The sequence below is a fragment of the Citrus clementina genome, unplaced genomic scaffold (genome assembly GCF_000493195.1).
Source record: "Citrus clementina cultivar Clemenules unplaced genomic scaffold, Citrus_clementina_v1.0 scaffold_5, whole genome shotgun sequence".
Lineage (NCBI taxonomy): Eukaryota > Viridiplantae > Streptophyta > Magnoliopsida > Sapindales > Rutaceae > Citrus > Citrus x clementina.
Genome location: NW_006262201.1, coordinates 28,749,871 through 28,774,324, shown reverse-complemented (window position 1 = coordinate 28,774,324; position 24,454 = coordinate 28,749,871). Strand labels below are relative to the sequence as shown.

Below are 24,454 nucleotides of genomic sequence, written 5' to 3'. Positions count from 1 at the left end.
GAAAACAATAAATCTATCCGTTCTTAAAGACTATTAACTATAACAAGAAATCAATTAATATAATTTTTATAAGAGGAGAAGAGAGACTAAGTACCCTTCATCAAGAAAGGTACCATTAAGTCTAGAATATGATAGTCAATGGCGGAAAAATTAACATGCACGTAATTTATGACTAAATATTCTAAATCCTTAAAAAATTTAACAAGTCGTTTCAGTAAAATATGGATCACCTTCCACACATTTTAAAAATCTTATCATTTTTTCCTTTTTCGTTAAATTATGTTTTGGTCCACACGGCCGAAAATTAAATTTCACGCATTTTGCATTTGGTGGAATTCTATGTATTTTTTTTTTATTTTACAAAACTTTAGTTGGCGGAGTCAACGGGGCTAGAAATTCATTGGTGCTTACATAAGATGATTACATAAGATGATTTAAAAGTGATATGGAAACTGTGCATATCAATTAAATTATCATCAAAAGATTTTTAAATCTGGGGGCCTGCAATAGTAGACCAGCATCTCTCAGACTGTATTTTATTTCTGAAATCAACACCCAAGAACAACGATTTGTCATTTAATAAACTATTATTATCAGCATTAGACCACGTCGTATCTGATCCTGGAAAGGTACTCGGACTGTGCATTGTTAATAAACTGTTATTATTGCCAGCCGTTTTCATTCATTGGAGGGTATGTTAATCTTTTCCATTGTTTCATGGCAGCCTTGAAATCGCAAGTCGCACCATAACCCAAATAGCAGTGGACATATTCAATATCGCTGCAGTAAACATTTCCATCCCCACGCGCAGGGTGATTTCCTGTGTGGGTTGTGATTTCAAATTCATCAATATCAAGATCATATTTACCCAATTTCAATATTTGTTAACGATTATTGTATTTAGTTTTTACTCGATTAAAACTCATAATTGATCAATCAAGATCATTCAGTTAAATTTAAACACTTTCATGCTATGAAAGCATCATTGCTAATGTAACAAAATGCTGAATAATATGTTAACACCATAAAATCTAACTTGATAGGGTTCTTGCCAGTGATCATCCTATTCCTTCAAGACAAATCACAAAGGCCACATTCAAGGAAGAAAACTTCCCTCTTTCAGCATATCACATCTGGTTAATTCTTCAATTTCCTGTACTAGAGCAGGGAAAAATCGTATGCATAAACAGCTTCAAATGAGGAAACTTCAACTATGGAGGCTAAAATGATGAAGAAATCGGTGGCATTCGCTCCGTGATCTTTCTTTCCAAACTCTGCAAGATTGGCAACAACTTTGTTCAAACAAACACTCATCTTTCGTTTCTCATAAAACCTTAAGAACTTCAGCCATCTCAGTACATCCTGTAATATTTAACGTAGCTGAAGCCTCCTTTCCTAATGAAGTTATGCCCTGACCTAATTGCCCTGACCCAATTGCCCTGACAGCATTATAATGACTGGCATGCAGCGCCATTAACTTTTCAATGTAGCTCTTGCTAGAAAGCTTTGGATTAATGATGACAAGTAATGTTGCACCCTTTTCATCAAGACAGGAGCAGGTTTTTGCAGATTAACAACCAGCCACTCATAATCTGACAAAGTAGCTTCAGATAATGGCTCCAAAAACTCACATCTGGCCAGAATTTCAGCCGGGAGTACTCCAGCAATTAAGTTAGTATCCAGACTTGGTTTACCCTCCAGAAGTTCTTCAGGCAACTTAACCAGAGTACTTTCAAGGGCAGAGGGAGATGCACCTGGGATTACCTCTTGCTTGAAAGGCAATGCTCTCGCTGTTTGCAAGCAGAATTCTATCCATTGATGGATTAACGGAGATGGACCTCTGATTCGCCCTCCAATTTGTTTTGTTTCAAGTCTTGAGGCAGCACGGATTGCCTATAAAGAGAATACAAACTTATTAGTCACATTATCGTGTTTACTGATCGCTAATATGAAGGAGATAACAATGTGAATATCGAAGAAGAATGGCAGGCAGCTAGCACCAGACTTGGGAACAACAACAGCAACACTAGACATACGTTTGACAGCAGGAAGAACATCACTAATCCACCCAACAGCAACCCATACATCTCCAATTGCAAATGCCTTCAGATGGTATGTACTGTCAAACAGTCGAACCTATGTAAAACCCAATAAACGCAGATGTTGTCATATTGTTACCAGTATCGATAAAGATATTAGCATCTAAAACAAATTATTGTATAATATAAACAATGGGGAGGAGCATGGGCATTCTACATATTGTTAGACATCTTGAAGCCCCCATAATAGGATTGATCAAATGTTAGGTAACCTAAAAGATGCGACAACTATCTTTCATATTACATGTGCCCTTAACTCAAACCGGGCAAAGTATACAATTTCAATAACTAGAACTTATAGATGATTCTACTAGAATACTATGCACAGTAGATTTATAATATTCATAAATCAAAACCTATCATCGTTCACCTGAAAGACTCCTGAGTTGCACAAACCAATTTCACTACGCCATACCAAAACTTTGTTGAACTTTCCTGGATCCACCTGATTGCACCTACTATCCCCCTTCATTACAGCTAATAACCACATAATTTAATTTTTTTGAAATTGGCATGCCAGACAAATTTGGTCAATTACAAACATATTTCTGCCTAAAAATGCATCCATCAAAGGACACTGACTTCTTGTTGTCACTTCATTTTGTTAGTCTCTATTGCTTGCGCATTCACATTAAGGAAACGAACCAAATGGAGCCAATTTACCCACACCACATTATTATGGATTTTCATTGCTTTGGGTTTTTGTTAATTTAATGAGACAGAATCTCACATCCCTTGCCATTTCTTCAGCTAAATTTAGGAGCAAAAGCCTTTATTGCATCCATCTCAGGAGAGAACACCAACATATGTATTAATATGTATGAAAAGGAAAAGACAACACTAACATATGCATTTATATGTATGAAAAGGAGAAGAAAACACTAACATATGCATTCATATGTATGAAGAAGCAGACTTTTACAAACAAAATCAGTTGTCAGGCAATAACATGCAATGACCAGATATCATTTCTGTAAGAGTACCTGGTTCGCCAGTAATGCCAGATTCTGCTGAACAGCAATCTTCCCACCAGCAACTTGCGAATCAATATCGTTTGAATTGTATGATGCTCCCCTATACTTCAAAACTGAACCAATAACCTCTCGGGGAGAATTAACCATTGAAATTCTTCCTGCGAGCTCAGGCTGCCACAGATCTTTCCAGTCCTACAATGCATTTTCATTAATCATGTTATTGTGCATAGAATGCAGATCTCTCAAAACAGCATCAACAAATTTCTCATTCTAATTTCCAGTGTGAACAAATTGTGCAATGACCAGAGCATCTCAAAATATATAACAACTCTGCAGCCTAATCCTTCCTGTTCCAAGCAGGCATATGTTGAAAATGAGGAAAAAAAGAGAGCCATCAAATGCCCCCAAAAACTACCATTTGGCAGTTCATTTCAGAAAACAACTTCAAACAAGATCTTACTAATTGATGTCCAAATAAACTTCACCTCATCATTTCTACATGTCACAATGAACAACATTTAAACATCAATAAACAGGATCAAACCAGTTTTATTATGTTTTTGGAATGTACTGATAGCCTCACACTAAGATGATGAGGAACTGTAAATTATTTGACTAAAGATGTTACTTTTTATTGTTAGAGCGGTGAAATTTTTATTTTAATTATTAGAAGCAGATATCCAGTGGGGATTATAAAAAGGTTGAGAGATATCTTGGTATAAAAAAGGGAAAAAAGAATGAAGATCCCCTGTCCTTATTCATTTAAATTTTGACCATTTTCGAGACAAAACTTGACTACAGAATAATAAACTACTGAACTGTTTTCTCCCCATATTCTTTATTTTGAGATATCTTCTCCAAGGTAACCCACGTATCAAAGCATACTTCATACATTGGAAAAATTCTCCATCATTACAGATGATAATTTGATTTGTGAGACATGAGACACACTGTGTGTTTGTTTTAACATCAAGTTAGTTGGCTAAGCTAAACGACATTGACAGTGTTTAGTGACAATATTCTGCTCAAGATTCTGCAACTTTTTGGGTCAAACTGAACATAATTGAAAAAATAATGATCAACCTACAATAGGGATTAGTAGTTAGACCAATTGCTCAATCTTAGGCAAGAAAAATTTAGTGCTACTGACCGTCTGTCCCATTTTGAAGTGCTCATGTCGCATTGTGACGTCAGTTAACAGGTTTCAGTGGCATTGACCAAATTTATTAATTGCATTGAGCAGGAGGTTAACTGGACTTTCCTAGGATCCTGGATGATGTCTACTCTGTGGCCTTAGAAATTGGAAGTTACCTCCACCTTCATAACTCCCTAGACATTTTAATGGATATTTTAATTGGCAGTCAATAGGTTCTCACGGTTATAGTATCTTAAGCTCTGATATTAACCCTGACTTACAAGCTAGCATACCCAAGGAGACAATATTTAATTTTTCTAGTTCACATCCTAGCAACTCACTTATTAAGTGCCATCACTACATGCTAAAGTGGCATAGCTTCTCATTGATCTGAGTGTACATTTGAGTACAACGACAAAGTTTAATGAACCATTTGTAGAAGATAATATCATTGAGTTTATAGACTCTTTCAGGGATGCCATTGTTACCTGTCAATGAGATGCTTCTAAAGATATTATCATAAAAAATATTGAAGAGAAAGGCAGTCTTGATTTTGTTTGATATAAAACTAAATGAGTTTAAAGAAAATTATTACCTCAATCGGAGCCAAATTATGCTTTCGAAATTTACTTTTCTTGGAGGCTATCACCGTTGTGCCCCACCTGTATGGTGCCGCCCATATTTTACCTCGAGGATCAATTTCTCCTGCATCATTCCTGCGTAGATATACCTGAGATTTCGTTAGTGCAAATAAAAGCAAATAAACAAATAAATAAAACGACTACTAAGGGTAACACAAATAGAGAACAAATTACATTACCAAATTTCAATGTAAGACAATAAAAATTATCGGGTCAAAGATAAAGATGTTAGTATGTTACCTTCCATTTTTGACTTAAGTATTTGAACCAATCTTGATCTTCAGTTCCAGCAATTGGCTCAATCAATCTCTTTTTAATGGCAAAACTAAGCCATGAATCACCAACACTAACCAAATCAGCAGCCATATAAGAAGCTGACTTAGCCTTAACTTTGTTAAAGGGCACAGATAAATTGTTAAAGATCCCATCAGTGCTAGCACACAAATTCATCTGAAACTTCAATCTCTTTCCTTGACTTCGCATAAAATCCTTAACCCAAGATTGAGGCACTGAATTCTGAAGAGAAACGAACCTTACAGGCACGGTCAATGCGTACGTTTTCGATTTCCAATTCTCAAATTATTGTTTCAACTTCTCATCCTCTTCTTGTTCTGTGCCTTGATTAAGCAATTGGTCTTGTTGGGTCACAACTGGAGTGAGAGGGAGCTGCGTGGGACCGGCCGAGCAAATACGGACTCCGAATCCGAGAAAGAGTAGGACGGTCGCAGAAGCCAGTTGAAGAGGGAGCTTGAAATGGAGATAGGGAGGCTGTCGGTCACTGTGATGGCCTAAATTGAGCGTGGTTAGGGTATGGCAGTTGAGAAAGGGAATAAGAAGAGTTTAGTTAACTACGGATTTTGTTATAAAAATTATAACAAAATAAAAATTGGAAACTTTTTAAAAAAGTTTAAGGAAAGTTTTTTAAGAAAGTTATAAAATGGACGTTCTGTTTTTGTTAGTAACTTTTTGTCAGCTATAGTTTTAACAACCCATGGACCTAGCTTAATGGTTTTCCAACAATTTTGTTTTGTTAACTACGAATTTATATTTTGGGAGAGATTGAGGATTAAAAACTGATTTGCATTTTGTCCACTTTTTTTTACTTAAAAAAAAAAAGATATTTGGCCACAAAAAAATATTATCATAACAGAAGCGATAGTATTATAACATAAACGGTGTTGTCCTTTTGTGTGCTACAAAAATAATGCAGCATGAACATTACCCTTTTTTTTTTATTGATAATATTCAAATATCAGTACTAAAAAAAAATTTTACAAGCTTCATATAAATACATATTTGATTTTAACTAGAATATGTGATTTTAAAAAAAAATGTTCACCTTATGTTAAAAACTAATTTTAAAAAGATAAAAGTTTTAGAATATTCTTATTTACTTTACGTTTTTATTTATTTTTTTTCATAACACAACTTTAAAATAATATGTTAGTTATAGTAATTTAATAATATATTTCTTAAAAGTTCTACATTGTACTAATAAAAAATATACGTTAAACCTTAATTGCGTTAAATTACTTTAATATCTTTTCAACATATAATCATACATGAAATAAGTGGTGAGTGAATGTTTAGACACCGAAATATTCCAAGTGGCAAACTCTAGACACTAAATTTCCTTTTCTTTTTAATCTATTTTATAAACTCCATCTCCATGTAATATATAATCTGCTTAATATACACCCTAAATAGGGCGCTAATCTAAGAGTATAATGCCCAATCCTTCCCTATGTATCACGTGTTGCAAATGTGTCATTGCAGTGATGGAGGCTATTACTTAGAGCCCACTCCAATACACTATTCCATGGCCCTCCAAACCAAAAAGAAAGAAACTGAATGCCTAACTATAATTTCATCTACTGACTCAGCAACTCATGCCTACATTTCAAATTGGGGTTTCACTTCATACTGAATCTATTGTTGTCATTACTTTAGGGTTTCAATTTCTCACTCACTGACTCACCCCAAAGTTGCTAAAAATGTAAAATGATTCTTAGTTTCTAATTTTAAAGAAACCCTTTGGTGTTTTTTGATAGACATTTACTACATGTACGTTCTTAGCTCTTAATCATATTAATGTGTAAATTTTGTGTTATCTGGGTTTTCTTGAATCTGTTGGAAGATTAAATAAAAATCTTTTCCATTCAAGAACTTTCATTTGGTGTCATTTTAATATAATATTCCAAGAAAAAAAGTGATTTCAAATTCTAATATTTGCGTCAATATGAGTAGTCAAATTGAATATGTTAGTGAAATGTTGTCGATTCAAACTGTTGTTTTGAGATTGTCCTGGATTCCGATTGGTGTTGGTTGAACTTTGGTTGGCATAGTTGTTGCTATTGCACCAGTTGTTATTGGTGCGAGTTGAAACATGAGCAGTGATGGGAAAAACAGTTTGTGGTTTGGTGATGTTGAGCGTGGCTTCAAAGTTGAGGAGTTTTTCATGGAGTTCTTCAAAGGAGATTGGAGTATCTCTTGATTGAACAGCTCTGACTAACTCTTTGTAGTCATAACCAAGTGTCTCTATGATCTTATCGGTGAGGGCATCGTTATCAAATGGTGACCCAAGTAGAGCTAACTCATCAGCTCGTGCCTTCACATTTTGCAGAAATTCAGTAATTGATTCAGGCCCTTTAGTCATTTGTTTTATTTGATTTTTGACTTGCTTGATTCGACCACGTGAGGGTTTGCCATATGTGTTGGCAAGTGTGGTCCGAGCTTCTTGTGATGTTTTGGTATTAGCAATAAACGAGATTATAGAGGGAGAGATTGATCCAATGATTGCATTTTAAATCAATTGGTCTTGTCGAATCCAGAGAGTATATGCAGGATTTGGGGATGTGGTGTTGTTGGCTGTTACAGTTGCAGAAGGACATGGTTTAGAGCCATCTATATATCCGAGGAGATCATAGCCAACGAAAAGTGTTTGGAACTGTAACTTCCAAGATAGGTAATTGGTGGTAGTTAATTTGAGAGGAGTTTGAGCTGCGACATTGATCGTGATGAGAGTGTTGTTGGGATCATTGGTGTTTCAGATAGTAGTGTTGGAATGATTGCTTGCCATTGCAAGAATTCAGTAGAAAGAGGGAGAAGAGAAAAGAAAAATGGAGAGCTTTAATGCTCTGATACCATAACAGAGTAAAGGATTTTGAGAGAATGAATTGCACACTTTTCCATTGATTGTAAGACTTTATATACAGCAATAAACATAACAACTTTGGCTATTTTAAAGAGATAAGATAACAGAAAGATATACTTGACATTTGAATTAGTTTGAATGAGTAAACTAGATAGGTCCCATATTCTAAGAGGAGAATCTGCTGACAAATTATAGATCTTTATCCATTTTCATAATTTGCCTTCTGGCTTCCACTGCTCGTCACTAAATTCAAAATCCATTGCACCTCAAAACAACATGAGAAATCTTATAGGCAAATCATGACCAGTTCAAAGATAATAGCGATTATAGGGAAAGAAAATTAAAATCGAAGACGCATATAAAATAATCAAGCTATTGATGAACAAAATAACATGAAAGTGTAAGTATTTATACTAACCTTCACTTATTAGGAAGTTTGTTTCGCTATTGGGTAAGATCAAGCTTTCTGCATATCCTATTGGCAAAAGGAAATCACACACGTGTGATCTATCTCTCTCTCTCTACACACACACACATATACACACGCATATACATATACATGCATGGTCATCATCTTAGAAACCGATTGAGAAATTATTGTCAGAGTTTGAATTTGCACAATGACTAGTCATGTTGCTAAAAAGAAAAAAGATTGAGATTGAAAGAAATTCATTATCATCAAATTGGTCCAATATCCACTTCACTGTGCGGATCAAATACGTTTTCGAATAGTGTACTGATCTACAATCTACTACAATAATTTGTTAGGACCCTACATCAACAAATTATGGGATTAGTTGGTTTATTAACCCTAATACATCCGGACAAGTCAATCCTTTCATGAGAAACAAAATGAATTTTGCACCCCTGAAACACAACATACTCAGCTAGTTGAAATTGTGGATATACGGGGGTAACGTAAGCATGCTTTCACAATTTGAAAGATTTATTTTTTTAAGATTTAGTATTTCTGGGATCCCTATTGAGATAGAGGGGTGGTGAAGGTCTATAGATTTTAACTTGACAGCTTCCTATAACCAAAGATACATAACTATACTAAATGAGCATCATTGAATTTCAAAGTTATTCATTATAAATACTTAAAGAAAGAAAAATATATACTTTGGTAATAGTAATACATTATACCTTTTCTCTTTTCCAAATTTGCTTAACCTTACTACAAGGCAAGCTGAGTCCAATCAGGTTCTCCAATTCAAAATCTGATGTCAGTATTTTCAAAAGATATTTATTCCAATGGAGATTTCTCAATTCTATAGGAAGACATTCGAAACCTCAGTGAAGTTGCACCCTGGAGCTTATAATTGGAACACCATCATACTCGGATATATAAAATTTCAGCAATCTAAAATTTGACATTGTTTTAAATGCTCCAGAATCTAAACGTATGTCTCTTATCCTGGAGAATTCAAGAATATGCTTTCGGTTGCATGTGTCCCTTCAGAAAAGAAGCAAAGAATGAGTTCGCATAAATTTTCTCAGGAAAAAAATCCTAAAATTTATAAAGAGCTCCTTAAATGAAGACAAAACCTGCACTCGCTCAACTCGTTTTTTTTTTTTTGTCATTCTAGTCTTCTTCAATCCCCCCCTCTAAAACTTTAATCCAAGCGTTGAGTGTAAGTAAACTAAAATATGATTTTCGTATGCAAGTACAACACAACATGCCCATAAAAATGAAGAGCGGAAGTTAGAATCAAACCTCCAGCAATTGATATTTTGCAAACTGATATTTGATTCTTCTGAGACTTATGTAATCGTTTTGATGGTGCAGTTTTTGAATTAGATTACATAGCCTCAGGTACCAATACCATTTTCACCATTTTGTTTTTATTTCATCTTTCCATCAAAGATGAAGGGGTGGGAAATTATCAAAGCAGCTGTTAGATGACACCTGCTTCTAGATCTGCAAGTAAAACCAAAGAATAAGCTCCATTAGATATATTTGAGTTAATAAAATCTCTTGTTCCTCCTAATGGTTATAGACATTAATTAGGAGGGAGAAATTAAGTAAATTAAATTAAATGAAGGACCTTCATTCTCAACGCATGCAGCCGGCTATTTTGTTACCGAGTTGTTGAAAGGGAGTAAATAGAGAAGCATTCCGATACCACACTCCCAGATCGATATTCCTAGTAAGACTAAGGTGTAGTTGTACCACTCGGCCTGTGGAGTTGCTGCACTCAACCCTTTCCCTTTGTTCATCTACCCAGTTTTGAAGTCTATAAGGGGAATTGAAGAAATGTTTAAGCCGAAAATGAGCAAATTCCTCATGCTCCAAACATCCCTCATACACAGGCCGGAGCTAGCTTTCAGTTGACTTCTTTGGTAGTCTTCAGCCTTCTCAAAGCCTTTCGTCATGCCTTACTTTCAGCCTTCCTTTCCATATTTGTCATTTTGCTTTAATTTTCCACAGTTCTACCTTGGATGGTAATATTTAATTCGCCACGAATTGAGTGAAACACTGGTCCGTTACCCACCCACTTCAATATTAACAATATTAATAATAATAAAAAAATTCTTCAAGCAATTGAGATTTGACCCACCCCACTTCATATTAATATTAATGGGAAATCATAAATTCTTCTACAAATGAGTCATTATGCTAAAATTGTTATAAGCTTATATATTTATAAAAAAAAAAACGAGAAGGGGAACTTGTTATCTTAAAAACTTCAATACGGCCAGAAATTAAAAGATTCTCAGCATCAAAGCTAATTATTGTAATAGATTTCTGGTGTGGCCACCCGAATCCGCACGTTTTTTAAGATTTTTTTTTTCCAATCTTGTGTACCGTTCAACACTTAGATATGCTTTGCAATTGATTAGTTAACAAAATAAAATTCTTGATCAGTTGTGCGGTAAAAAGAATTAAAAAGATTAAAAACCACTAATGAGTACCTCTGAGTAGAAACCTTATTTTCTCTTCATTCCCCTCAACGTTTTCTTCTCATCTGTCTTTGTAGTATATTTTCAATAAATAAAATTAGTTTTATTTCTAATTTTCAAATATCATTTTTTTAATTATGTATTTTTCAATTTTAATAATTTCATTTATTTCAAATATGTTTAGTTAAATACTAATAGTTAGGGTGAGGTAAAACTCTGAGTAGAAAAATATGATTTAATCAAATTCTATTTTTAATTATATAAATTAAATTATTTTTTATTTAATTTTATCCATATTTTATATTTTGAAATTTTGATTTATTGTAGACAAACATGAGAGTTTGGCACAATGAATTCTTAATATCTTAGTATAAAGTATGGTAAAATAGTATTTTGACTTATTGTAGACAAGTTAAGCTTTGGCACATTAAGTACTTAATTCATAATAAAATTAATGGGAAAATAATTGTAATTTATACAATTAATCTTTTGGTCAATAAAATAAAAATAAAAAGAATTTATTAAATTGTATTTATCACTAGGAGTGGATCCATAATCCTAACTACTTCAATTTCATAGTTTTTCTCAAATTAAATTGCATGTATTTAATTTTATTTTTATTTTTTAGATAAACTTAAATAAATAAATTAAATCATTTTTCTGTGGATCAATCTCGGACTTCCCGAGATATAATATAACTAGGTACTCTTATACTTGAGAGTAAACTAAATACTTTTAAGTCGTGTTAAGTTTTTACCGCCTTGCCGGGAGAGGTATTTATTTTGTTTTCTTTTTGTGCTTTTTGTGTCAATTTTCATTTACCTCCTTTTCTTTCTGAAATTATGTTATATCCACAAAATCTTTCTAAATCTCACTCATCCCAAAAATTCTAATTTTTGGATCATTCTTCTCATAATTGCAGTTTGACCACAAAATGATAGAACTTTTTGAATAGGTCCGTTGCCAATATTTCCCAAAATTATCAATTTTAGACCAACAACTTGAACTTCTTTGGACCTTATTTGGACTCAATAAACTGAATATTGATTTTAAAAATTACTATTAAGGCCTAATAATTTGAATTAATCACTTAATGGGCTGGTAATATTTAAAATTTGAAAAGAAAAAGAAAAAGAGTTTACACTTTGAGATAATTATTTTTTTCTTTCTTTCTTCTTTTAATTTCTGTAATTTAATTTTCACACTTATTTTATTTTTGGCATTTACTTTGTTTACCGCCTATTTAGTTATTTTAATTTTAGTTAATTACTTTTCAGTTTATTTATTTTTTTGCGCATTTTTTTCTTGCACATTTATCTTGTTTATTTAATTTTCATTTTCTTTTTAATTTGTGTAATTTTCATTTAGTTTTTTTTATTCATTTGTTTGTGTAAAATCTTTACAATATAATTTCACACACCTCTCCACACATTTTCTTCTCTTCTTTCCCCTCAAATTCTTCTTCTCATCTCTCTTTGTAATACATTTTCAATAAATAAAATTAGTTTTATTTCTAATTTTCAAATACCATTTTTTTAATTATGTATTTTTCAATTTTAATAATTTCATTTATTTCAAATATGTTTAGCTAAATACTAATAGTTAGGGTGAGGTAAAACTCTGAGTAGAAAAATATGATTTAATCAAATTCTATTTTTAATTATATAAATTAAATTATTTTTTTATTTAATTTGATCCATATTTTATGTTTTGAAATTTTGATTTATTGTAGACAAACATGGGAGTTTGGCACATGAATTCTTAATATCTTAGCATAAAGTCTGGTAAAATAGTATTTTGACTTATTGTAGACAAGTTAAGTTTTGGCACATTAAGTACTTAATCCATAATAAAATTAATGGGAAAATAATTATAATTTATATAATTAATCTTTTGGGCAATAAAATAAAAATAAAAATAATTTATTAAATTGTATTTATTACTAAGAGTGGATCCATGACCCTAAATAATTTAATTTCATAACTTTTTTTCAAATTAAATTACATATATTTAAATTTTATTTTTATTTTTTGGGATAATCTCAAATTAAATCATTTATCTGTGGATTAACCTCGGACTCTAAGCTACAATATAACTAGGTAGTCTTGTACTTGAGAGTAAATTAAACAGTTTTAAGTCATGTCAAACACCATCATGCTCAGATATATAAAATTTTAGCAATCTAAAATTTGATATTGTTTTGAAGGCTCGAGAATCTAATTAAACATATGTCTCTTATCCTGGAGAATTCAAGAATACACTTTTAGTTGCATTTGTCCCTTCAGAAAAGAAGCAAAGAATAAGTTGGCATACATTTTCTCAGGGAAAAAAAATCCTAAAATTTATAAAGAGCTCCTTAAATGAAGACAAAACCCTCACTCATTCAACTATTTTTTTGAGTCATTTTAGTCTCCTTCAATTTGCCCCACCTAAAACTTTAATCCAAGCGTTGAGTGTAAGTAAACTAAAATATGATTTTCGTATGCAAGTACAATACAACATGCCCATAAAAATCAAGAGCGGAAGTTAGAATCTAACCTCCAGCAATTGATATTTTGCAAACTAATGTTTGATTCTTCTGGGACTTATGTAATCGTTTTGATGGTGCAGTTGTTGAATTAGATTACATAGCCTCAGGTACCAATACCATTTTCACCATTTTGTTTTTATTTCATCTTTCCATCAAAGATGAAGGGGTGGGAAATTATCAAAGCAGCTGTTAGATGACACCTGCTTCTAGACCTGCAAGTAAAACCAAAGAATGAGCTCCATTAGATATATTTGAGTTAATAAAATCTCTTGTTCCTCCTAATGGTTATAGACATTAATTAGGAGGGAGAAATTAAGTAAATTAAATTAAATGAAGGACCTTCATTCTCAACGCATGCAGCCGGCTATTTTGTTACCGAGTTGTTGAAAGGGAGTAAAGAGAGAAGCATTCAGATACCACACTCCCAGATCGATATTCCTAGTAAGACTAAGGTGTAGTTGTACCACTCGGCCTGTGGAGTTGCTGCACTAAACCCTTTCCCTTTGTTCATCTACCCAGTTTTGAAGTCTATAAGGGGAATTGAAGAAATGTTTAAGCCGAAAATGAGCAAATTCCTCATGCTCCAAACATCCCTCACTCCACACCCCCCCCCTTCCTAATATTATTAATACGAGAACTAACATTGTCACCATTTTGGATTTTGAACCACCCATTCTAGCTATATCTCTAACTATTAAAAAACACACATTCTCTCTTTCTCTATAACTATAAATAACAAAAGGGTTCTATGTTATTTATAACAAACACATCTAACAATTTATACACTCAGGCCCCAGCTAGCTTTCAGTTGTCTTCTTTGGTAGTCTTCAGCCTTCTCAAAGCCTTTCGTCATGCCTTACTTTCAGCCTTCCTTTCCATACTTGTCATTTTGCTTTAATTTTCCACAATTCTACTCGTCATTTTTTTTCTGAGAAGCCCAGCCTTGCCCTCTCCAAAATTCGCCACTAAATTTGTGGGGTGGTTATTGGAGTTCACACGTTTTCAATTTTATTTTTTTTCCGATCATTCAATAGTAATTTTGCTTTTTAGTTTATTATTATTGTTGTTATTATTATTAACTCAGGCATTTATTAAAGCTCGAACACATAATCTAAACTTTGATATATTTTTCGCTGAGAGGAGTCAAAATTTGAGAATTATATGCCCATCATAACATAATAAACAACCGCAAAGTATCCTACGGAAACTTTCAGTGCACTCTGACAGCAGCTTTTGGTAGTCAAATAGTCTTGGAATCATTTTTTAGCGCATATTCTTTTCGGTAATGTGATGAATTCATATCTAAAGAATCAAAACTATGATGTGAATTTGCTGCAAAACACTGATCCAAGACTATTCATTCATTATTAAACATATGATATCGTCCGTAAGACTGGAGAAATATGAATGAATTTGTTGATGATAACTCAGAAGACGGTTAAAACGGTTAAATATGCTATGTTGAAATGCACTGTACAGTCAATTAATTTAGTTAGTGTTTAGGAGAAATACGTCGACGAGACCAGGCATGGCGAGCAGATATCTGGGGGCAGAGTTCCTCGAGCCGGTGTGTTCCGTAAAAGCCTGATGCGCGGGGGAACAGGAGCAGAAATATCCTGCTCGCCCACGAGCCCGTCATCCGCGAGGTCAATTTCCTGTAGGAGGCATAGGATCATTCCGGCTAGAGGTCGAGAAGCGAGGAGACCCGGTCGACGGCAGTTGACAAGACATGCTCTCCAGCCCGAGAATCTAGGCGCGACAGCCACGCTTTCCCCAGAACCGTGGCGTAACACGCAAGATCCCACGTTTTCCCATAACGCAGCAGTCAGAGTCCCGTTACACGCAAGATCTCACAGAATCACGACAGCCACGCTTTCCCCAGAACCGTGGCGTAACACGCAAGATCCCACCTTCGCCCATGACGCAGCGGTCAGAGTCCCATACCGTCTGGCAAAAAAGCAGAAAAGGGGGATTCGGAGAAGCCTATAAAAAGGTAGCCAACGAAGGTAAAAGGGTTGGCATTTTTTAGATAAAAGAAAACACCACGAGAAAGCCATAAGACCTGTGGCAAGCGTTCCCCGAACCTTCATATCTGACTTGAGCGTCGGAGGGTTTGCGCCGGGAGAACGACCGGCGTACTCTGACTTGTCTGTGTGTGCAGGGACATCTGGAGAAGAAGCATTGCTAGGAGACCTCCTGGTCGTGGTAAAGTTGATCGAGCAGAGATCCTGGTCGTAGAACGAGGAGAACCGGAATCTCGCATCAACATTTTGGCGCCGTCTGTGGGGAGAAGAGCAAAAAGCTTCTGTTGGTAGCAAGAAGAGGGGTGGAGTAAGCGAAAAGCAATGGAGACAGGAGGAAGTAGTGCACAAGGGGGTGATATGAGGCTTAACGATTCCGTGACGCTGAGGGAGATAGTCAGTGAAGCACGGGAAAAAGTCATGTTCGACCGGATGGAACGGATGGAAAAGCAGATGGAGACCTTGACAACCATCCTGCATGAGCTACGGAGCGAACGAAGGGAAACCCAAGAGGGAAGGGTGAGAGGCGGTGGAGTGGCACCAGGTCCCGATAGTGCGGGGAGAAGCCAAACCACAGGGAGATTTGGTGGTGAGAGAGGTAACGCACCTCTACGGGGAGAATTTCATAGAGAAAGAGAGCGGTCCCCGGCAAGACAGACTTGTGACGCGGACGACGGGGTGGTAAATGCAGAGGAAACCGAGTTGAGGCAACACCTGCAAGATGTAGAGCAAGAGCGGGATCAAGTTGCAGCACGTGACCCTGGTCGAGCAGGGCAGCTGGAGGAGGAAGTGCGCAGACTAGCGCAGATAATTGACGATATGCAAGGGAGGAACAGAGCCCCTGGTTGGAGGATAATGCTGGACGGAGAATCACCGCTCGCAGCAGAGATCATGAGGGCAGTTATTCCGAGAGATTTCCGCCTCCCCGACCTCAGATACGCGAGAAGAACTGACCCGCTGATGCACATAGAGCGCTTCAACGACATAACTGGGGTACAAGGATTATCTCAATCCCAAAGGTGCAGGGTGTTCCCACTATCCCTTGAGGGACGTGCACGAGAATGGTACAGGAAACTTCCTCGGGGCAGCATTAAAACCTTCGAGCAGATGTGCCAGGAATTCGCGGAGCAGTTCAGTGGGGCAATGTCACCGGAAGATGACATGATGGAGCTGAAAAGCATGAAACAGGGGGAGCAAGAAACCCTTCGGGAATTCATCAAGAGGTTTCATCGGGCTGTCCTCGACTTGGGAGCCTTCAACCACCCTCAGGCGTTAAGGGGATTGAAAGAAGGGGTGAAGATAGGAAGGCTGTGGTACAATTTGAGAAGCCCAGCTATTCAAACGTATGCGGCCGCATACGAACAGGCTAAAAGAGACATCGAGATTGAAGAGGAGAAGGCTGCACGGATCAAGACAGACCAGTTAGAAGGGTTGGGGAGGAGAGAGATGAAAGCATTACCCGGGAACGGGCCAATCAGGAGGAGGGACCACCAGGCCTCCGGTAGTGGAGCAGGAGGCAGGGTCACTGCTTACCAGCCTCATCAGAGGCCACCACAGTATCAGCGCAGCAGGGCGCAACCTCCTCGTTCCCCGGCCAGGGAACCTTGGACAAGAAATGATCCGGCATCTGGTGGTCTTCATCAACATTCCCACGGTAGCAGGACGAGCAGACCAGAAGTACTTCCGCCGCCCCCAACTCAAAGCGGGGCAAACAGAGAAAGAGCAGTACATCGGATCGACCAGCACCAGGACTATGGGCGGTACACTCCCTTGAAGATGTCCCTGGATGAGGTGTACGAGGCCATAAAGGATCGAGGGGGGCAAACAGAGAAAGAGCAGTACATCGGATCGACCAGCACCAGGACTATGGGCGGTACACTCCCTTGAAGATGTCCCTGGATGAGGTGTACGAGGCCATAAAGGATCGAGGGCTGCTGCACCTCCCTACACCGATAACAAAGCTGCCCAACAGGAGGGATAGAGGACGTTATTGTAAGTTCCATGACACCCATGGCCATACCACAGCCGAGTGTAGAGATCTCAAGACCCAGGTCGAAGATTTGGTGAGAAATCGGTACCTGGACGAGTTTATGGACGGGACTTTCCCGATGGTGGCCACAACAGATGAAGGGGAGCAGAGTGATAGAATCTTGAGGCACGAGCAGCCCGCAGTGAGGGTGATAGCGGGGGGCCCAATGTTGGCCGGAGATTCAAACAGATCGAGGAAAAATTATGCTAGGTACGCCATGACCAGTAAAGAGGTACTCCTCAACACCCCAGCAGCCAAACGGGCAAGGGTCAGGCAAGTGCCAATCATGTGGACGGATGAGGATGAGGAAGGGATCCTATACCCCCACGAGGACGCCTTAGTCATCAAGGCTACGGTCGCTAGCAAGAAATTTGACCGGATACTGGTTGATACAGGGAGCTCAGTTGATGTGTTATTTAAGTCAACCCTGGAAGAGATGGGAATAGCCGACCGGAAGTTGGAATACACCAACACCTCCTTGAAGGGGTTCGGAGGAGGGAAGCTGGTTCCTCTGGGCGTGGTCGAACTACCTATCACCATTGGGAGCCCCCCGACGGAAAGAACAATGATACTGGACTTTGTCGTAGTGGATGAGGAAGGTCCTTACCAGATGATCCTAGGTCGGCCGTTTTTGAGGATGAGCAAAGCGGTGTTGTCCAACCATTATCTGGCTCTGAAGTACCGGGTGAATGGGGTAGTAGGAGTGGTACGAGGAGACCAGAGGATCGCAAGAAGCTGCTACTCCTCGGCAGCAAGGGAGGCAATGCAGATAACATCCCTCGATACCCGAGTGGAAAACAAGACCGGCAGACAAGAACCTGTAGAGGATCTGGAAACGGTAAGCATGGGACCAGAGAACCCGGGAAAGACGATCAGAATCGGGTCGAGACTGAAGGGAGAGCAAAAGCAGGAGTTGGTGAAATGCTTACAGGCTCATGCTGATGTGTTTGCCTGGGCACATGAAGACATGCCAGGGATTGACCCTGAGGTAGCGTGTCATAAGCTGGCAATAAAGAAAGGTGCTCGGGCAGTAAGGCAGAAGAGGAGGTGCCTCAACCAGGAGAGGTATGAGGCTGTAAATGACGAGGTGGAGAAGCTCCTGAGAGCAGGGTTCATTCGGGAAGTCAGCTACCCAGAGTGGATATCAAATGTGGTGTTGGTAAAGAAGGCAAACGGCAAGTGGAGGATGTGTGTGGATTTCACAGACCTCAACAAGGCGTGCCCAAAAGACAGCTTCCCTTTACCAAGGATCGATCAGCTAGTAGATTCAACAGCTGGACATGGTCTGCTTAGCTTCATGGACGCATTCTCGGGATACAACCAGATCCCCATGTACGAGCAGGATGAGGAGAGCACGGCTTTCATCACTAACCAAGGTTTGTTCTGTTACAGGGTGATGCCATTCGGTCTCAAGAATGCTGGGGCCACCTATCAAAGGCTGGTGAACAAAGTCTTTAAGCCGTTGATCGGGAAAACCATGGAGGTGTACGTGGATGACATGATCACCAAGTCCAAGATCCCGAAGGAACATGTCAGACACCTCGAGGAGACATTCGAGCTTTTGAGGAAGTATAAGATGAAGCTCAATCCGGAGAAGTGTGCTTTTGGGGTCGAGTCCGGGAAATTCCTGGGATTCATGGTGAGCCATAGGGGGATTGAAGCAAATCCCGAGAAAATCCAGGCGATTGTGCAAATGACGTCTCCTCGTAACCTGAAGGAGACGCAGGGCCTCACGGGGAGGTTGGCGGCGTTGAGCAGATTCATATCCAAAGCTACAGATAAGTGTCAGCCATTCTTTCAAGTGATAAGGAGGGGAAAGAAAACAGAATGGACCCCAGAATGCGAGGAAGCCTTCCGGAACTTGAAGCAATACTTGCAGCAAGCTCCGCTGCTGTCCACACCGAGGAATGGGGACAAGTTGTATCTGTATTTGGCGGTATCGGATCGGGCCGCCAGTTCTGTTCTGGTGAGAGAGGAAGAAGGAGTTCAGTATCCGATATACTACACCAGCAAGGCCCTGCTCGACGCTGAGACCAGGTACCCGCCGTTGGAGAAATGGGCACTTGCCCTGGTGGTTGCTGCTCGGAAGTTGAGGCCATATTTTCAAGCCTTCCCGATCTCGGTAATAACAGACCAGCCATTGCGTCAGACTCTGCACAAGCCAGATACCTCTGGGCGGCTCGTCAAGTGGGCTGTGGAGCTGAGCGAGTTCGACATAGACTATAAACCCCGCGCAGCGATAAAGGCCCAGGCAATGGCCGATTTCGTAGCTGAATTCACAGAGCCCGAAACATGCTTAGGTCAACAAGATGCAGTTATAGGCAATGATGAAACTCAAGTATGGCAGATGTCTGTAGATGGGTCATCAGGGGAGCGGGGTTCAGGAGCAGGGATTGTCCTGGAAGGCCCAGAGGGGGAGGAGATCTCTTATGCTGTAAAGTTGGAATTTGCAACCACAAATAACCAGGCAGAGTACGAAGCCTTGATAGCAGGCCTGGAATTGGCTAGGGCCGTGAAAGCAGACAGAGTTAAGATCAGAACTGATTCCCAGCTGGTTGCGAATCATGTCAGTGAAAGATTCCAACCAAGAGAGGAGAAGATGGAACAGTACCTGAAGATAGTCAGGCAGATGATGGGGAAGTTCGAAGCAGTGGAGGTGATACAAATTCCCAGGGAGCAGAATAGTCGAGCAGACATTTTGGCTAGGATGGCAGCAGTAGCCGACCAAAAAATGCCAAAGTCGGTCCCTCTAGAGGTGAAATCCAGCCCAAGTATCGAGCATAATTTGGGGGTGTTGCGGATAGAACAAAAATGCTCATGGAGGGACCCGATAGTTTCATACCTTAGAGACGGGGTATTACCACCAGATAAGCTGCGAGCTCGGAAGATTAGAGCTCAGGCCTCGAGATACACGATGATCGACGGGGTACTGTATCGGCGAGGATACACATTACCGTTCCTTCGGTGTTTGGATGACGACGACGCGGATTACGTGCTGAGAGAAGTACATGAGGGAATCTGCGGAAATCATTCAGGCGGGAGATCCCTGGCCCACAAGGTCCTAAGGCAGGGATATTTCTGGCCGACAATGCACCAGGATGCGCAAAAGAAGACCAGGGGTTGTACAAGCTGCCAGAGTTTTGCAAATTTCTCCAACCAACCGCCAGAGAAGCTCACCTCTATGGCCTCCCCTTGGCCATTTGCTCAATGGGGAATTGATCTGATCGGCCCATTGCCAAAAGGACGAGGAGCAGCAACACATGCAATAGTTGCTATAGATTACTTCACGAAGTGGATAGAGGTGGAAGCCCTTAGCAGGATCACGGAGAAAAGAACAACAGACTTCGTGTGGAGAAACCTGGTCTGTCGATACGGGATCCCATATGCCTTGGTAACGGATAATGGCAGGCAGTTCGATAATCACAGCTTCAGGGATTTCTGCCAGAACCTCGGGATAGAGCTGAAGTATTGCTCGCCTGCTCACCCTCAATCGAATGGACAAGTAGAAGCAGCCAACAAGACCATCAAGAGGCTTCTGAAAACCAGGCTTGGTGCAAAAAAGGGTGCGTGGGTTGACGAGCTGTCAGGTGTGCTATGGGCATACAGAACAACCCACAAAACCGCAACGGGGGAGACACCGTTCGCTTTGGCTTTCGGACACGAAGCGGTCGTGCCGGCTGAGATAGGAACGACCACACACCGGACAGATCATTTCAATGAGCAAGAGAACGACGAGCAGATATGTTTGAATCTTGATCTGCTGACGGAAAGGAGGGAGCAAGCAGCCGAGCGTTCAGTCACGTACCAACAGAGGGTTGCTCGGTATTATAACCAGAAGGTGAACATACGGCAATTCAGGGTCGGAGACTGGGTACTGAGAAGAGTGAATCAGGGCACCAAAGATTCGACTCAAGGAGTGCTGGGACCGAATTGGGAAGGGCCATATAGAGTCAAGCAGATAGCGGGACCCGGAGCTTACAGGCTGGTTCGCGCGGACGGCCCCGAGGTGAAACGCCCATGGAACGCAGCACACCTCCGAAAATACTTCCAGTAAGATTTGTTCACATTTGAGAGCTATTTCTGCTCATGCTCATTATCGTTTATCTTTTACGCTTTATGTCCCAAACAATTTTATGTAAGTCGAATCCGGCCATTAATGAAGCAATTTTATGCTTGAAACCAAGAAATTGTCCAAGGCATGCAAAGGCTCGTCAAGTCTCAAAGCCTGTCTTATGGCGAGACCGAAGCCAAGCATGCCGGGATCTGCTCGGCCACGAGAAGGCAGCAGAATCCCAACCCTTGAAGAATCCAAGGCATGCAAAGGCTCGTCAAGTCTCAAAGCCTGTCTTATGGCGAGACCGAAGCCAAGCATGCCGGGATCTGCTCGGCCACGAGAAGGCAGTAGAATCCCAACCCTTGAAGAATCCAAGGCATGCAAAGGCTCGTCAAGTCTCAAAGCCTGTCTTATGGCGAGACCGAAGCCAAGCATGCCGGGATCTGCTCGGCCACGAGAAGGCAGCAGAATCCCAACCCTTGAAGAATCCAAGGCATGCAAAGGCTCGTCAAGTCTCAAAGCCTGTCTTATGGCGAGACCGAAGCCAAGCATGCCGGGATCTGCTCGGCCACGAGAAGGCAGCAGAATCCCAACCCTTGAAGAATCCAAGGCATGCAAAGGCTCGTCAAGTCTCAAAGCCTGTCTTATGGCAAGACCGAAGCCAAGCATGCCGGGATCTGCTCGGCCACGAGAAGGCAGCAGAATCCCAACCCTTGAAGAATCCAAGGCATGCAAAGGCTCGTCAAGTCTCAAAGCCTGTCTTATGGCGAGACCGAAGCCAAGCATGCCGGGATCTGCTCAACTGCGCGAAGGCAAACCGAATCCCAAGCATTGAAAAATCTTCAAAGGCATGTGGCAAAACCATGAGCCAAGCCGGAACATGCTCGTCTAGACAAGGACAAGCAGATTCTCAAACGAAAATTAATTCGTAATTACGACACAAGAAGGTGATCAAAAACATTTTTATTAATTTGTTAATAATTAACAGAGGGAATAATCTTCATAAACATTGTCATTACAATACAAGAAATATATCAAGAAGATGGTGGATCAGTGAGCCCAGCGGCATCGGTTGGCTGGACCTCCTCAGGTGCAGGAGGGATATCACTAGAGGCATCGGGGTGGGTGCTCGCCTCGCCAACATCAGCAGGGACCACATGAGGAGGAGAGTTTTCCTCCTCTATCACGATCGGCTCTACCCCTTTGGCATCCTCCTTGGCCGCCTCCTCGTCCATATGTTGAGCAACACCAGCCGCAAGGTCACCCATCTTCAGATCAGGGTGTTGCTTCCCGAGGACGGCCATGATACAATGATAGGAATGCCGGAGTCCCTGGTCGTACTGGTTGTCGGCCTCCCTCTCCAAGTTCTCGACCTGAGCTCGGTGGGAGTTGCGAAGAGATTCGAGCTGAGCCTCATACATTGCCTTCTGCCTTTGCAGATCCTCCCTGCCCTTGATAAGCTCCTCCTCGAGGGCGATGGCTTTTGCTTGAGCAAGTGATTCTTGCTCCATCAGCTTCAGATTCTCGAGATTCAGCTCCCCTGCTTTCTTCTCAGCAACGTCAGCTCTGGTCGTTGCCGATTGAATATCCTCCTTCATCTTCCGGTCATAGCGGCCAACCTTAGCCTTGTAATAGGTGGTCATGCAGCTGAGGTGGAAAGCGCTATGCTGCATGGCCCCCACCAACTCACCCAAGGTGCGGCCGTCAAAGTCCTCCAGATCCTTCCTGCTCACGAGTTTAATTAACTCATTGAAGTAGGGGACCAGATGTTCTGCTCGGCTGTCGGGTAAGTGAGATCGGGGCCCGACAGGAGGAGGAGAGGAAGCAGGATCTGTGGCAGCTCCACCAGCTTCCCCAATTTTTGCGGGAGCAGGAGGTAGAATCTTCAGGGGTGGGACCTGCTGCACGATGTTGGCCCGCTTTGCCACAGGGGCATCCTTACTCTGGTCCCTCTTCGTGGTTGGGGGTCGAGAACGTTTTCGGGTCAGAGCCCCAATCACAGCGTCCTCCATCCTATGGCCAGGAAGTATCAAGCGAGACTCGAGCAAGTTGTACGTAGTTAACAGTTCCCGGCTCGAGCAGGAATTGGCGAGCACAGCCTCGACCCGTTTGAGCTGGTCAGGTGGGAGTGGGAAGTGAACACCCCAGGAAACTACAACACAAACAGACACTTGGTTAGAGACAAGCCAATAAAGCAAGAACACTTATGGATACAAGACATCTAAAAGCAAGCAGGCAACCTGGGACCGTGAAACGGGGTGGGACCCGATAATCCTTCCCGTCCATTTGTGCAACCTGACCCCAAGGACCCCCAGCAAAAAAGAACTTTCTCTTCCAATTCCCACCACCACCAGTGGGGAGGTCGGTTATAGGTTTCCTGCTCTTGGTGCTAGATTGAAAGTAGTACCAGCCGGCATCTTTGGGGCTGCTATTTAGCTGGTACAGGTGTCTCACCTCATCAACCGTGGGCTCGCTCTGGCAACATCTGTCCCACAATATGAACAGACCAGAGAGCACTCTCCACCCATTGGGATTCAGCTGACCAGGAGCTAGGTTTAGCCCGTTAAATATCCGGGCAAAGTAGGGTTGCAAGGGACACCTCAGCCCGTACTTAAAGCTCTCTAAAAACAGGGTAACGTATCCCCTAGGAGGCCGGCTGGGAGCATCCTTCTTTCCTGGGACCTTGAGAGGTATCTCACCAGGAATGCTATACCTAAGCCGGAGGTCCTTGAGCTCGTCAAACGAGGTCGTGCACGTCATGTAATCAATGGCATAATCGCGCGACAAGGCTCTGCCTCCTACTGTACCCCGTTCTCCTGGTCGTGATGTTCTAGATGGAGACACCTCACCAGAATCACCTTCGCCATTCTCACTCAACGTATCCTCAGAGTCAGAAGATCTCTCCTCACCACT

General features: G+C 40.6%; 2 protein-coding genes across 2 annotated transcripts; one reads left to right on the top strand and one right to left on the bottom strand.

Moving 5' to 3' along the window:
* Positions 1–880: 880 nt before the first annotated feature.
* On the bottom strand, positions 881–5,670 carry LOC112098441 (putrescine-binding periplasmic protein-like). The gene is made up of 5 exons (XM_024184822.1): positions 5,090–5,670; positions 4,804–4,938; positions 3,083–3,265; positions 2,037–2,136; positions 881–1,893 (listed from the first exon to the last, which is right to left on the bottom strand). The coding sequence occupies exons 1-5, from the start codon at positions 5,330–5,332 to the stop codon at positions 1,868–1,870; spliced, it is 687 nt and encodes a 228-aa protein (XP_024040590.1). The 5' UTR covers positions 5,333–5,670; the 3' UTR covers positions 881–1,867.
* An 11,677-nt stretch (positions 5,671–17,347) lies between these two features.
* LOC112098123 lies at positions 17,348–21,541 on the top strand. Its single transcript, XM_024183743.1, has 3 exons — positions 17,348–18,136; positions 18,257–20,848; positions 21,050–21,541. The coding sequence occupies exons 1-3, from the start codon at positions 17,348–17,350 to the stop codon at positions 21,539–21,541; spliced, it is 3,873 nt and encodes a 1,290-aa protein (XP_024039511.1).
* Positions 21,542–24,454: the final 2,913 nt, after the last annotated feature.